A 12,772-nucleotide genomic window follows, 5' to 3' on the forward strand; every position below is an offset into this window, starting at 1 on the left:
AGACATGCCCTGGGCAGAGACCTGGGGCCTGCTTGTATCTGTCCATGTGTGCAAGCGAGTAGTGCAGCCCGCTGGGACCAGATCTGTAGATTTAAAAAAAAAACAACGGCGAGGACCTGGCCTCCATCCTGTAACACATTTGTGGACTCACACAGGCTGGCTGGCAGCGGCTGTAGCACATCAGGCACGCTGCTGGCGTACCTGTGCTCCCAGCTCTCACGTGAAACTTCTAAGCTGTAGGAATGCTGAAGTTCAGTGTAGATTTGCAGAAGGCTAGCATGTGCAAGAAGAGGCTTAGTCTTTTCTAAATCCAGTCTAGCAGGAAAAGACAGAAGCCCGTTTCTAGGAAGGGTGGCTTAAAACAAAACTACTAGTGTTTTACTCTAGCGCTTTGATGAGCTTTACTGGTTCCTATCAGAGCAGATGACATCAAGATTGCAGCATGTTAAAGCATCACAGGTTGCTTATAAATATTATATTGGAATATTGCTATATACATGTTTTTAAATTCATTAATTTTAATTTTCATTAAAATTACCTATTCAAATATGCTAACAGCCTGTAACAAGTAGCAGAATTTATATTGCTGTTGAGGCCCTATCTTTAACCAAGTCACATTTTTAAAAAAATGTGAGTCACAGAAGACATGAGGAGATACTGGTTTTAGTGATTGTTTTGAAAATAGCTGCAGGCTTAGCATATGTTTTATTCAAAAATTAGGATGAATCAGTACTTTTCCACACTTAACCCTACAAATTTGTACCGGCCGTAAGGAAGCTTAGCTGCAGTTCTGTAGCAAGGTACAGCCGTTACCTCTGTGTTCTGAGAGCTCCAACCACCACTGGCACTGGCAAGTATCACCCTTGTGGAGACAACCTGTTGGAATAAGGCTTTTTTGTTACTGCAAATTATAACCAAGGCTCCTTACCCCATCTGATCCTTCTCTGTTGAAGTCAGACAACGGCAAGAACTTGCACTGACCGCAAAGGAAGGAAGTTCACGCAGGTTCAAAAAAATGGTTTAATTATAAATTTATTTCTCTAAACATGGCCACTTTGAGATTAATGATACTACTCCAGGGAACATGAAAGAATAGTAAACAATTTTTAGAAGGGAAACAATTGGGGAAGTCGGGATTTGCTTTTCAAAACAGTAAAAGGCCAAGCTCCGAGAGGCAATAAATCTTGGCATACGAGGACTAGTATTTTCAAATCCAGAAGTTGGCTTAGTTTTACAGTGGAAGCTGACTGCAACCTTAGCTACCTTCCCATAATGCTGGACTCAGTCATAACTTAAATGTACAGGAGCATGATGTGAAAAGATTTTTTTTTTATTAATTAAAAGTTAACAGCAACAGGCACATATTAAAATGAATATGGCAAAGCCTTTACAAATGGCTTTACGCTGAAGCTCTCTCCCAAAAATGGCTGTTGCAACAAACTGTAAACAGAATTAATAAACAGTCTTTTACAATAATAACAGGGAAATACAAATGAACTAAAAGAAAGCACCAGTTTCTCAAACTAGATTACAGTTGTGCTTACTGTACTTAAAACAATGTAAAACAAATTACAAAAATGGAATGTTTTAAGTTTAAAATTAGTCCTTTAATTTTGTCCTAAAAAACATTTTCTCCTTTTCCCATCAAATACCCGTCAGTGGGTAATGTTTCAGTAGAGGGAGGAATACGTAAACAATGCACTTTTTTTTTATTATTATTTTTCAAATCAAAAACAAATTTGGTCACTTAGCTTTGTGCATAGTTTAAGGCATCTGTAGCAATTTGTTACAGTTTCCTCCCCAGTGTGGCTGTTCATGAAATTGTCACATTCTAAAAGAATAAATTAAAAAAAAAAAGTTGCCGTTCAAACCCTTCCCTGTACCCTCCCGCCCTCCCCTATCCCAAACATACTCACACACCCACACATACACACACGCTGCAGCGAAAGGGGCATTTGTACCCTTGTTCTGAAGGACACGCTTCCCATCCCACTTTATTTCAGATTGGCAAATACCCTGAGCTGATTATGGTGTTTAGACATTCCACCTTTTTCTTGCATGTGCAGTTCAAGTGTACAATAGTGAAAACAACATGCGATGTTTCCACTGCAGAATCGCAATGCAGTTCGGACACTTCCCCCCCACCCCCACCCCTTCCCTTCCCAAATTCGGAAGTGTTTTCCGCCATTAAAAAATTGCATTCCCATATAGCACTGGAGTAAAGCTTGGCTGTGCTCTATGATGAATGCTCAGTTCCCAGTGCACAAACAAAATTATGGCAAATGGGAGGCTTTTCTGGCATCCAAAGAAACAAGAGCTGCGGTCTCAGATTTGATCTTTTTCTTTTAAAAAAGCAAAAAACCAAGTTAGTGGTTCCTTCACAGCCATGCGCAAAGGTTAAGTCTAGAACCAATAGTTTCAGAGTACATTTGTAAACATCAAGTCTTGCCAGAGGCAGCAGAGGATGGGCACTTCACATTTCCGTATTAAAACAGGGACTGGGTGGAAGGTATGCTTTGAACACATTTATGCAAGTCTTGCTGAATTCCGAGGAAGTGGAACAATCCATCTCAAGTCTTAGATTTGAAGACTGTATTCCAAATTCCACCAAAAAACCAAAGCCATGTGGCACGGTGAAGCTTTCGTACTGTTCCTCCAAGGCTCAGTCACTGCTGTGCTTTGCATATTCAAGGTTCCGAACGAAAACCAACTGAGGCGTATGCATATTGCTCTATGTTCAGATCTTGCAGTTAAAAAAAATTCTGGTTCAAATGGTCTGTGTCAAAGGAAAACTTGGAAATAAATAATGCTGGCATCATTTTACCATTTTACCAAAACCTTGGGCTGGCAAGTATCTCCTTTAATCCAACCGTGCAGATACCAAGAGAAGAGGCAGTTTTGTCATGAAGATTGAGGTCAGGACAGTCGAGGTTCCTGAGGTAATATGTCTGAGTCCATTTCCTCAAAAGCGGGGTCAACGTCGTCACCACTGCCAGACTGTTCCCTCTGCACCCCCTTCCAGCTAGCCTTGTTCAGTCCCAGGTGGCCAAGCATTGTCTGTGACAGCCTGGTGTTTGAAAACCGGGCCCATTCCCCAAACAGAGGTTCCACTAAGTAGGTCATAAAACCTTCAAAAAAAGGCAAACAAACATCCAGGTGAAAAAAAAAAATAAACCAAATGGACGGACACCCCCCTCCCGATACTCCGATATTTTAAATAAAATTTAGTAGCAAAAGATAAACTGCATCAGACTACTCTTCTCCAACATGCACTTAATTCATTTCAGTATTTAGGGCATCTTTACAAAATAATCTCTCAAAATGTAAAAGATTTTACTAGTCACTCAAAAGAACAGCATTATATTGGATAACAAATTAACCTGTCTTTCACGATGACCAAATAAAGGAAAATCCTGGAGAACATGGGGTGGGGGGAGAATCTAAACATCAGCAACTACTTACTTTAGAAAACCTACATTTCTAAAAGAAAGATTTCATGACAAAATATCCCACAGACAGTCTGAACTATACTACAGGAGGGGAATAAAAGGAAGGTATTCTTTTCACGATATTAAGTTGACTAAGAATACTTAAAAATGTAAGTGATAGAAATTTTTAAACAAAAAGGCCACAAAACATCAGCACACAAACATTTATATATGTATTTGTGTGTATGTGCAAGTGCACTTATTTATAGTGTCTATTTCCATGAACCAAAAAGTCAATTTAATTCTGTCAATTACAGAAATGTATGATTTTCTAACATTCTAAATTAAACAGTGCATCTGATTTAACAGATCAGGTTTCATCTCTTAATTTAAAGCACCAGTTCGTACTGTGCTTGTGGTTAAATGCATCCTTTTCTTTACTGTGTTTTTAACTGAGCCCCACTCAATCTACATAAGCAACTTTATTAAAAATAACTATAAAAAGTAACTTTACTATTTAAAATCCAATCCAGTTAGGATTAAAATCCAACAAGAACAACAATAAAAAAGGCCATTCACCATTCCCCATCAAATCTCTGCCCACTACCCTTCTTACGGCTGCATTTAAAAGGAACGCTAACATTCCAGAAAGCTTAACCCAGAGAGCTGGAGCCCTGCTGTGGCAACCTCGCTGCAAAAGGCACCTGAGATTGCACTGGCAAGGGCAATGAACATGCCTCCTCCCAAAGTGGCCACTTAGGTGAGCAAAGTTCTGGGCAGCAGCACAAGAAGTCGGGAGCTGCTCCCCGTGCTGTACCTGCTCTGTGAGGAAACAGAAGGGCTTCGGTCGCCAGGACTGCCAGTGTAGCACCTTTCATGAACACTGAAACTCCTCAAATTCAAGGGAGGACTGTTACAAAGCACATTGAAAAAAAACGCTGCCACACATACACACAGAGCAGGTACAAGCTCTAGGAAATGTATCTAAAAGGTAGTGTTTTCAAATTGCATCCTGAAAGAAATGTACTACAATAAATTGAAATGCAGTTACCAATCTGAATGTTGGCAATAGTTTCCGTCTGTCGGTCACAAAGCGGACTCACACCCAAGTGATACTTCTTTTCAATATCTCCTACAGAAATAAAAGTATATTACAACTGTTAAGTCATCAAGTCCAGACCCAAATGGAGTGACCAAATACCAAGACTGGCAAGTTGTGGAAGTTGGTTAACAAGGACAGTATCCTGCAGTTGGCTGAATGCATTTACTTCTCTCCCCCATCTTTCAAAAACCCCAAGTAGGTCTCTCAGTGAGACTAACAGTACTTTGTATTTTTCATCAAAAAATAATGAAAGAAAAAACATAAAATCACAGGTTTCCTGAACGACTAACATACTTCCTTGCAAAACCTTCTAGGCTGCCATAGAATGACAAATTAAAATCCCCGCCTTTAGCAATATGGAAGTGAACAGCTTCGCCTTCAGCAATTTCTCACCAAAGCCAATTTGTTTTTCTGCTTCCCTCTCACCTTTATCTAAGAGTAAGCTTCACATGATTATCACCAAATAAAGCAGTCTGTTCCCCATTTATCATATCCACACACAAATTAGCAAGCCTCAAGTCAGCTAAACTAGCCTTAAGAAACGAGAAGCATACTTTATTATTAAAACAATAGCAATGGAGAAAATTCACTCCATTTGTCAATTAAAAGCTTTATTAACTGCCTTAACTATGTGGTAATTAAAAATCTCCTCCCTAGCTCTTACCTGCTTACCAACAGGCCTCACGGCTGAAGTTTAAAAACTACAGATACATGATGAATATATTTCACAATTTATTGAAACCACTAGGTAAATTTAAAGTGAGCATATTTATTCATCTGAGGCACCTTTCAGGCTGATGGATCTATTGCACCAGCCATTCCAGGTTCAGATTCTAAGATTCTTTATTGGGTTTTCGTAACATCTACCTTTTGCAAGTACATCCCATGAAAGTAAAAAATTTCGCATACTGTACTGTAAATCTCTATTAGCCCTAAATATAAATCCCTTTATTTGCCAGAAGCTATGACTCATGGTTGCTCTCTCCACAGTAAATACATTATGTACCAACAGATACTTCTACCCGTACTTGCCTTGATGGAAGAACTCCTCTGTTACTTTTTCACTCCACTGCTTACTCAGCTCCCACGTCCGACATGGATTACAAATATCAGCACACTTCAAAGCCATCTAGTAAGTTAACATACAGTGTTAGATCACCTCTCCCTCCAACAGAAGCATCTGCAATTATTTATTTCCTGACAGCAGATTATTTTAAGTTTTGTGAATAACAAGCCTACCTACTATTTGTGCTTCTCTCTAAAGTCACGTTCTATAATCGTATTTAAAAAACGCCCAGGGAACTATCAGATCTCATGATCATCTCTGAATAATATGGAAATTCAGTGAAGTCAAAGTATTTCAGTATATTAATAATATAAAAATATTCAGTATATTCACTAGTACAGGAGACAACAATAAATACAGACAAAGAAACATCAAAGTAAACAGCATTTTCCATTTCTGGCTCTGAAGGTCACGTTTTTAGTAATGGTTTGCATTCTGGTCTCATCTGTCCACTTTCTTCTATTGTCCACAATATGAACCTAATAATAAGGATTTCTATAAACCTAAAGAGATTCTCAAGGCTTTTGTTTTGAAAGCTTGCTAAACCTCTCCCTAGCACAGCTGCAAACTGATTCACAACAGTATGCTTTCCCAAAATATGTTCTGACAAAGCATTTCACAGTTCTGAGACTGCACTGGAGTCATCAGAAGAACTAAGCTTTGTCTTGGAAACACATCTCTCCTTGCTGTAGCAGCTCTAAGTTATCAGACTTACCAAAACACGACATCACTCAGGAGAAGTGCTGAGAGCGGGGGATATTGAAGTAGAGGGAACAAACTTGTTGTAATGAAACAAAATGACTAAAAATTATTTCTACTTCACTTTGAAAGGAGGAGATAGCCTGGCAGAAGTAGTATTTAGCATTTTAAGTAAACTACTTTTAACACTAATATGATGTTTTAAAAAATATTACCAAAAAGATCACCTGTAAAATGAAGTGACGATGGTTTGCATTCTCCAGACATAGGTCTCCTCTATCCAAATGGGATCGAAACATGGACAGATACTCATTTTGCTGACTGATGTCTGTGGCAAGAATGAGATCACCTATCTGGCTTTCCATCAGCTGCCTGAAATCAGTGATACCACACATTCAAAGAGCATAACAATTAAGAACAACAGCCTTCACTAGAATTACGTCTTTTTATCACATTCATTCTTACACAAAAACAAGCTTTATAATCAGTGTTTTAACTGCACTGTTTCTTTTATTCGTTTTCCCTCTCTGAAAAATTCCTACAATATCCATAGAAATACCAGGATGTTTCATTGGCAGCTTTCAGGAAGACTAATAATTTTTCTTCCGTGCTGTTTTTTCCCCCATTTAAAAATGCACAAACTAATTGTTTAAAGCTTATTTCTTGTTAAAGGAGGTGAAGAGGGTCTGTTTCAAACTACAGTTGTGATGGCAGAATGGGAAAAGGCTGCCAAGTTTAATCTGAACGGGTGCTTGACTAGACGAATACACTTCTGCAGTGTGCTCACAGTAAATGTTATGTTCCGAATATCACATTGCACCATGAACTGCTCTACTCCAATAGCACAGTAACCAGGAACTCTTAAAATAGACAGTAATCTACATTTTGTATTCAGAACTGCCATGCAATAATTTAGTTTGTTTTGCAAGGCTGCCTTACTTAAGTAACAGTTTGCTAACATCTCATACTAATACATAAAAATAGTTTAGATATATTCTATGTATAGAATACACATATTCTGTGATTCTATACCTAGAATATAAATATACTATGATACTATGATTTTGTATGAACATACCTGTTTTCTAATGACATATGTGCAAATAAACCAGACTCTCTCAGCAATCCCACTGCTGATCTCCAGTGATGGTTCTCTAATACTGAGGTATTCTGTGAATGGAAAGGGTATTACAGGTATCAATTACTTTTTCTTAAACTGAACAGCTACATACTAAGAGCGGTACCAGACAGTTTTGATGTTTTGGGAATGGTGTTTTCCTTTCTTCTTTACTATTTTTTTTTTCCAAGGAGGTTAAAACTCACAAGTCCTGAATACTTTGTTAGTTTGCACAGTTTTTTTATCCCAATGACAGGGAAGCAATGTCTGGATTGACACCCACCACTAACTAAACACAATTTATACTCCTTTTCTGTACTCCTCAGGCATTCCCCAAACCTGGTTTTCACAAACAAACCAACTTTGTCCTTACCTTATACAAAGTTGCTAAGTAATGATTTGTTTTAATTAGGAAAGGTTGGTTAACGCCTGGGTGATCCAAATCATGTGTGGCAGCTGCTATTAAACTGAGCAGAACGTCCCATGGAGTTAAAGATTTGGAAAGCTGTAAGATAGTAACAACAAATGTAATTCTGTAAGCAATACAAGTATGCCCTCAGAAAAGGGCACAGATGTCACTTTTTTTGTCTTTTTTAATAGTTAACAGCCAATAGAAACTCAGAGAAAATTTTAGTAACATAAAACTAATATTCCTCTGACTTCTCACAGTATTTCCTCCTCAAAAGCTACAAAATTTCAACAATGGTTTAAGCATTATTCTTACTTAATAGGAAGGTTCAGTCCTAAAAAATGCTGGCACACAAAACGCTCCTTTCTGGCTACTATTCCTAACCAGATCCTGTAAAAGCAGCAAATTCTTAAAATTAGCTCTCCATCTCATTTACCAAGCTTATCTGTATGTGTCAATTGTGCTTTAAATACTGACTACATTTTAAAAAACATAAAACCCTTTCATCTTAGCAGGAAGAAAGCAATGCTCTGGAATACTTTAGAACTGTTCAGAATGGATTTCTACTCTTCGGCAAAATTGTATTTCAAAGTTGACCAGGAAAAGAACCAAATCTGCCAAAAATAAATATTTTCAAGTATGTGCATGTAGATTAACTCATCATGAAACTGCATGGACTTATTTTCACTGCTCATAGCTGCTACTACTTTTGGTTGGAGGTCTGTGAGTTAAATTCAGTAATGCAGTCTAGCTTGCGCTAAAACAGAGAGGACAGTTCTGCCCACAAATGCAGCAAACACCCTGCAAGGACAGAAGTTTGTATTTCCTGTTGCATTTGCCACGTATCATGCCTCACATGTTTATAAAGCACTTTGGTGCAACAGAACCAGTAGCTGTATACGTTACTAAAAATACGTCGTCTATACTTGTATCTGAAACATTACAAAACTTCCATCACCAGTATTAAATATAAAATGCTCATAGCTTCCAAACTGCATGCATAAAAAAGCTCATCATGTACAGCTCCGATTTGGCTCACTGCATCAACAATTGATCAGAGAGCAGCACTGAGAAACTGTGTGGGAAGAGCGGGCAAAGAACCTCTGAAAAACACCCATGGAGCCAGAACTTCTTTGTTGTTACCTCAGAAGCAGAATAAAGAGCTATTCTTTCCACGGGAATACCAGATGGGTGATAATCTGCATCAAGGCAGATAACTTGTCTCACCTAGCTAGAGAGGACTACAGTTCTCAATTTAATACAGAAGGACAGGATGTAGCCCTGAAATTGTCTAAGACATCACTTACAGCAGACTGCCAGCAGTCCAAGTAGTAAAAAACACTCAACTAGCTCAACTCCTTAAGGTCTGTCACACTGCCCTTTTTAAGAAAGGCCAAAGACAATTCCTGATGTCTTGCTATAAGGTGCCTCTAGCAGAAGCACACCATTCATTAACATCAGATGAGCAAAGCAAGCTTAACGGTAGTTTCTGGGGGAAAAAAAAAAAAAAAAAACACCAAACAAAACTACCCTACCCCAAGCAACACACACACAGGTTTGTTATTGTCAGCTCTGACTCAGGCTGCAATTCTATGTAAATGTCTCGGGGCACAGCACTATGTTAAACAGCTGCAATCTTAATTCCCTATTCTGGTTCAACACGAAATCACACAAAAGACAATGCCAGCTCAGAAGGGGAAAGAAGAAAAGCATAGTGCTAAGTGTGAACCCACAGCCTCAGCAACATGGGGAATCACTGCCTGACTTTTTGTGTTCAAGAGTGGGTTTTGCTGGGTTTTTAGGTTTGTTTGCTTTTAATTAAAAGTGTGTGTATGTGCATACACATATATTTATATATGTGCACACACACAAATACATGTATTTCTGCATGTGATGTAAAAGTGAGATCGCTCCCTTACCTTGGGCTCTTTTAAGTAACAGTGCATGGCCTGAGTCACATCAGCAGCATGAACTGCATTATGGTAAGGGTTTTGACTGTGATAATCTTCTTGAACCATAACTGCAGGAAAATAACAAATACCCAAAATCAAATAAAACAGCAAGGTTTCAAGTACCATTTTATATGCCCTTTTTAGGCACAGAAATATGCAATATCACAAGTTACATACGCGTAAAAGTGTCAAAGTCAATAAATTGTCAGCTGAACGACGACACAGATATAAAAGATTTTTATATGAAGAAACAGTATTTTCTAAAGAAAATCAACTACACGTAAAATCATCTCAGAGCAAAAATCAAACAACTTGAAATCAATATATAATCTGAGATACTTTGACTTTGAGAACTTCCCCGGAAAGGCTTCCTTGGATAATTTAGCCTGCCTGAATGTTGAGGCAACCTGGAATACAAAATGAAGATAATACTATTTACCAAAGCATCAGGATGACCTTCATATCATGCCTCGAAAACAGACAGGATCAGAGGAATTAGGTATTGCTTTCCTGCCACATGAAGTGCTTTCCTTTCCCCTTCAGGAGAGTGGTCATGGAAAGCCACCTCTACACAGTTTAGGGATCTTCTCATACTTGTACTCAGGCAAATGTAAGCCTATATGCAATTTACAAAAGAATCTCATTTAGATGATGGTCTGACTAGTCACTCCTAGATTTAATTTTCCCTCTTTAACTTCTTCCTTGCTCTCCTCCATCTTCCTGGTTGTCTAAACATTATAGGTAGAATACTTTAAAGGGCATCAACATTAGCTCAAGTATGTAGAGTGAAAGAACTATAATGTTAAAAAAGATGTAGGGGGAGAAGATCTGAAGCACAGCAATCAAACTATATTCTAAAGTTTTGCCTGACATGACACGTCAGCTCTTTCAAGCAAACCTCAAAAGAGCATTTTCCTGGCTGACTACAGTCTGTCAATCCCATTCAAACAACTATACTCACAACCTCTTTTTCTACTCAGTTTACAATCCAGTACCCTCCACCAGGCAACTGTGACTGTAATGCTACAGCATAACTGCCATGGCATTTGTGAAGAGCTGTGGTGCATGAAAAGTTAAAATACTGTAACCATCATGGAATCTAAATAGTTCTCAATGCACAGCTGACACCTCACGTGGAAAATAATGAAAATAAGCATCTTTGGGCTCTATGAACCTGCAGTAGAACTCCCTTTCACCTATTCCTCACATCCAGTGCATGAACGAGGATTTCCTTGGCTTACTCAATTTTTTTGTGGCTTCGTAGGCTGGTCCAGCTACCTGAAGTCTGGAATTTTCTTGATTTATTTATTTTAATAAACCAGACCTAGGAAATATTTTGATCACTCTGCCAGAACCAGAATGGAACAACAACCCCATGTTTCCAGGAACGCACTGTTTAGTATTTTCTCTCTCCCTGTTCAGGTCTGGAATAAGGAATTGAAAACACACAGTAGGAAGAGACAGATCTCCAAGTAACCTTTGGAAATCACAGGAAGACTCTGTATGTGTATAAACAAACATATATATATATATACACACACACACATATGTGAGATTTTTTTTTTATATATATATATACACACACACACAAAAATAAATGGCTAAAATGAGATTTCTCTCCTTAAAAATATTCCAGTAAGTTCTCAAATAAAGTGAATTTTGTGTGGCACTATGGACCACTTGAGCTTTCCTAGTTTTCTGGAATTTGATCTTCAGATTACTTTGGATTAGGGTATAAGAGGTAGCAAAAGAAAAGAATTAATTTGGTTTATGCTAAGAAGCTGTATTTGGAAGAAAAGTTCCTTGATTGGACAGACGGGCTAGGACAGAGCTAAGAAATGTTTTTCTTACTGCTAGTAAGGCATTAAATAAAAGGGAAAGGGTGGTAAATTGCAAAGCCAAAATAAAATTTTGCCTTCTTCCAGGTCTAATCTAACTTTAGTGACTTATGTCTTTGAGTAGCCACATGTAGTTAAGAGTATCATTATCTTTTGATAATTGATTAACTAATTCAGTCATTCGTAACTGGTCTTTCATTCATTTCAAGTACTGCCATGTGCTAAATCTCAACTAACCAGGAAATAAGCATGAAGGGAAAGACAAAACACTCAGTTACAGCTTGAGTAGCCAAAGACCAGATTTCTGTAATTATTTGCTTCACATTCCAATGCATCAGGTATCACCAAGGTCAGCCAATCTACCTCTTTGAAACTGGAAAGAATTGAGACCACTTTAAAACAACACGAAATGCAAGACAGAACTGAAATTTTTTAAAGCTGAAGGAGAACTAAATGATGAAAACAAAAACATTCCTTTATTTGAAAGGGGAGAAAGGCCTTCCAAATGCGATTTCTCCTGTTAAATGGCAAGCTTTGTAACCAAAAATTGTTTCCTCTGAAACTGTGACAGCCTGGTAACAGGGACTAGAAACTTGTTGCTCCTGCTCAGTTAAAAAAAAAACAAAAAAAAAAAGTTTCCCAGTCCACAAAATTAAAGGTTCTGTCACACAAGAACCAAAGGAAGGAAATCTCACACCAGCATCTATGTCTACAGTACAGGGATGCAGAAAGACAGCTCTTTCAGCTGTTAAGTGTAAGTACCATTTGGTTTGAATATTATGCATCATATTTGGGATAGCATCAAATTGACACCATTAAATACGGTCAAGCTGGCATATTCAACACAGGAAACTATATCATGAACTTCAGAAATTCAGTTCTGTTTTATTCTTAAAATCAAAACAAAGAGCTGTCTAGCCTTTCCCAATAAAAGTGTCATGCAGTCTCACATATATTCCTGATTATTTAGATTCAATAAATACAATACATCATCTGCTACAAAAAAACTAAACTTGTTAATACTTGCTTGGATTTAACATGGAGATTTCCATATTCATAGAAACTTTGAGAGATTTTTTCAATCAGTATAATTTAAATCACTGCACAATCTTGACTGCATCAGTACTCTTCAAACCTTATTGCTAAACTCTAACCAGCACT

The 12,772-nt window shown here is 37.9% G+C and overlaps 1 protein-coding gene across 3 annotated transcripts in view; it reads right to left on the minus strand.

The window, feature by feature from the left end:
• Nucleotides 1-1,016: 1,016 nt before the first annotated feature.
• The window catches only part of PDE7A (phosphodiesterase 7A), a 77,410-nt gene continuing 65,654 nt past the window's right edge, over nt 1,017-12,772 (minus strand). For all 3 annotated transcript variants that reach the window (XM_040588939.1, XM_040588940.1, XM_040588938.1), the window contains 7 exons: nt 9,741-9,841; nt 7,786-7,917; nt 7,374-7,465; nt 6,523-6,667; nt 5,563-5,659; nt 4,480-4,560; nt 1,017-3,128 (listed from right to left, as the gene is read on the minus strand). In XM_040588939.1, the coding sequence (XP_040444873.1) occupies nt 2,917-3,128; nt 4,480-4,560; nt 5,563-5,659; nt 6,523-6,667; nt 7,374-7,465; nt 7,786-7,917; nt 9,741-9,841 (860 nt within the window). In that variant the 3' untranslated portion in view covers nt 1,017-2,916. The remainder of the gene's footprint in view (nt 3,129-4,479; nt 4,561-5,562; nt 5,660-6,522; nt 6,668-7,373; nt 7,466-7,785; nt 7,918-9,740; nt 9,842-12,772) is intronic.

The sequence above is a fragment of the Falco naumanni genome, chromosome 3, assembly GCF_017639655.2.
Source record: "Falco naumanni isolate bFalNau1 chromosome 3, bFalNau1.pat, whole genome shotgun sequence".
NCBI lineage: Eukaryota > Metazoa > Chordata > Aves > Falconiformes > Falconidae > Falco > Falco naumanni.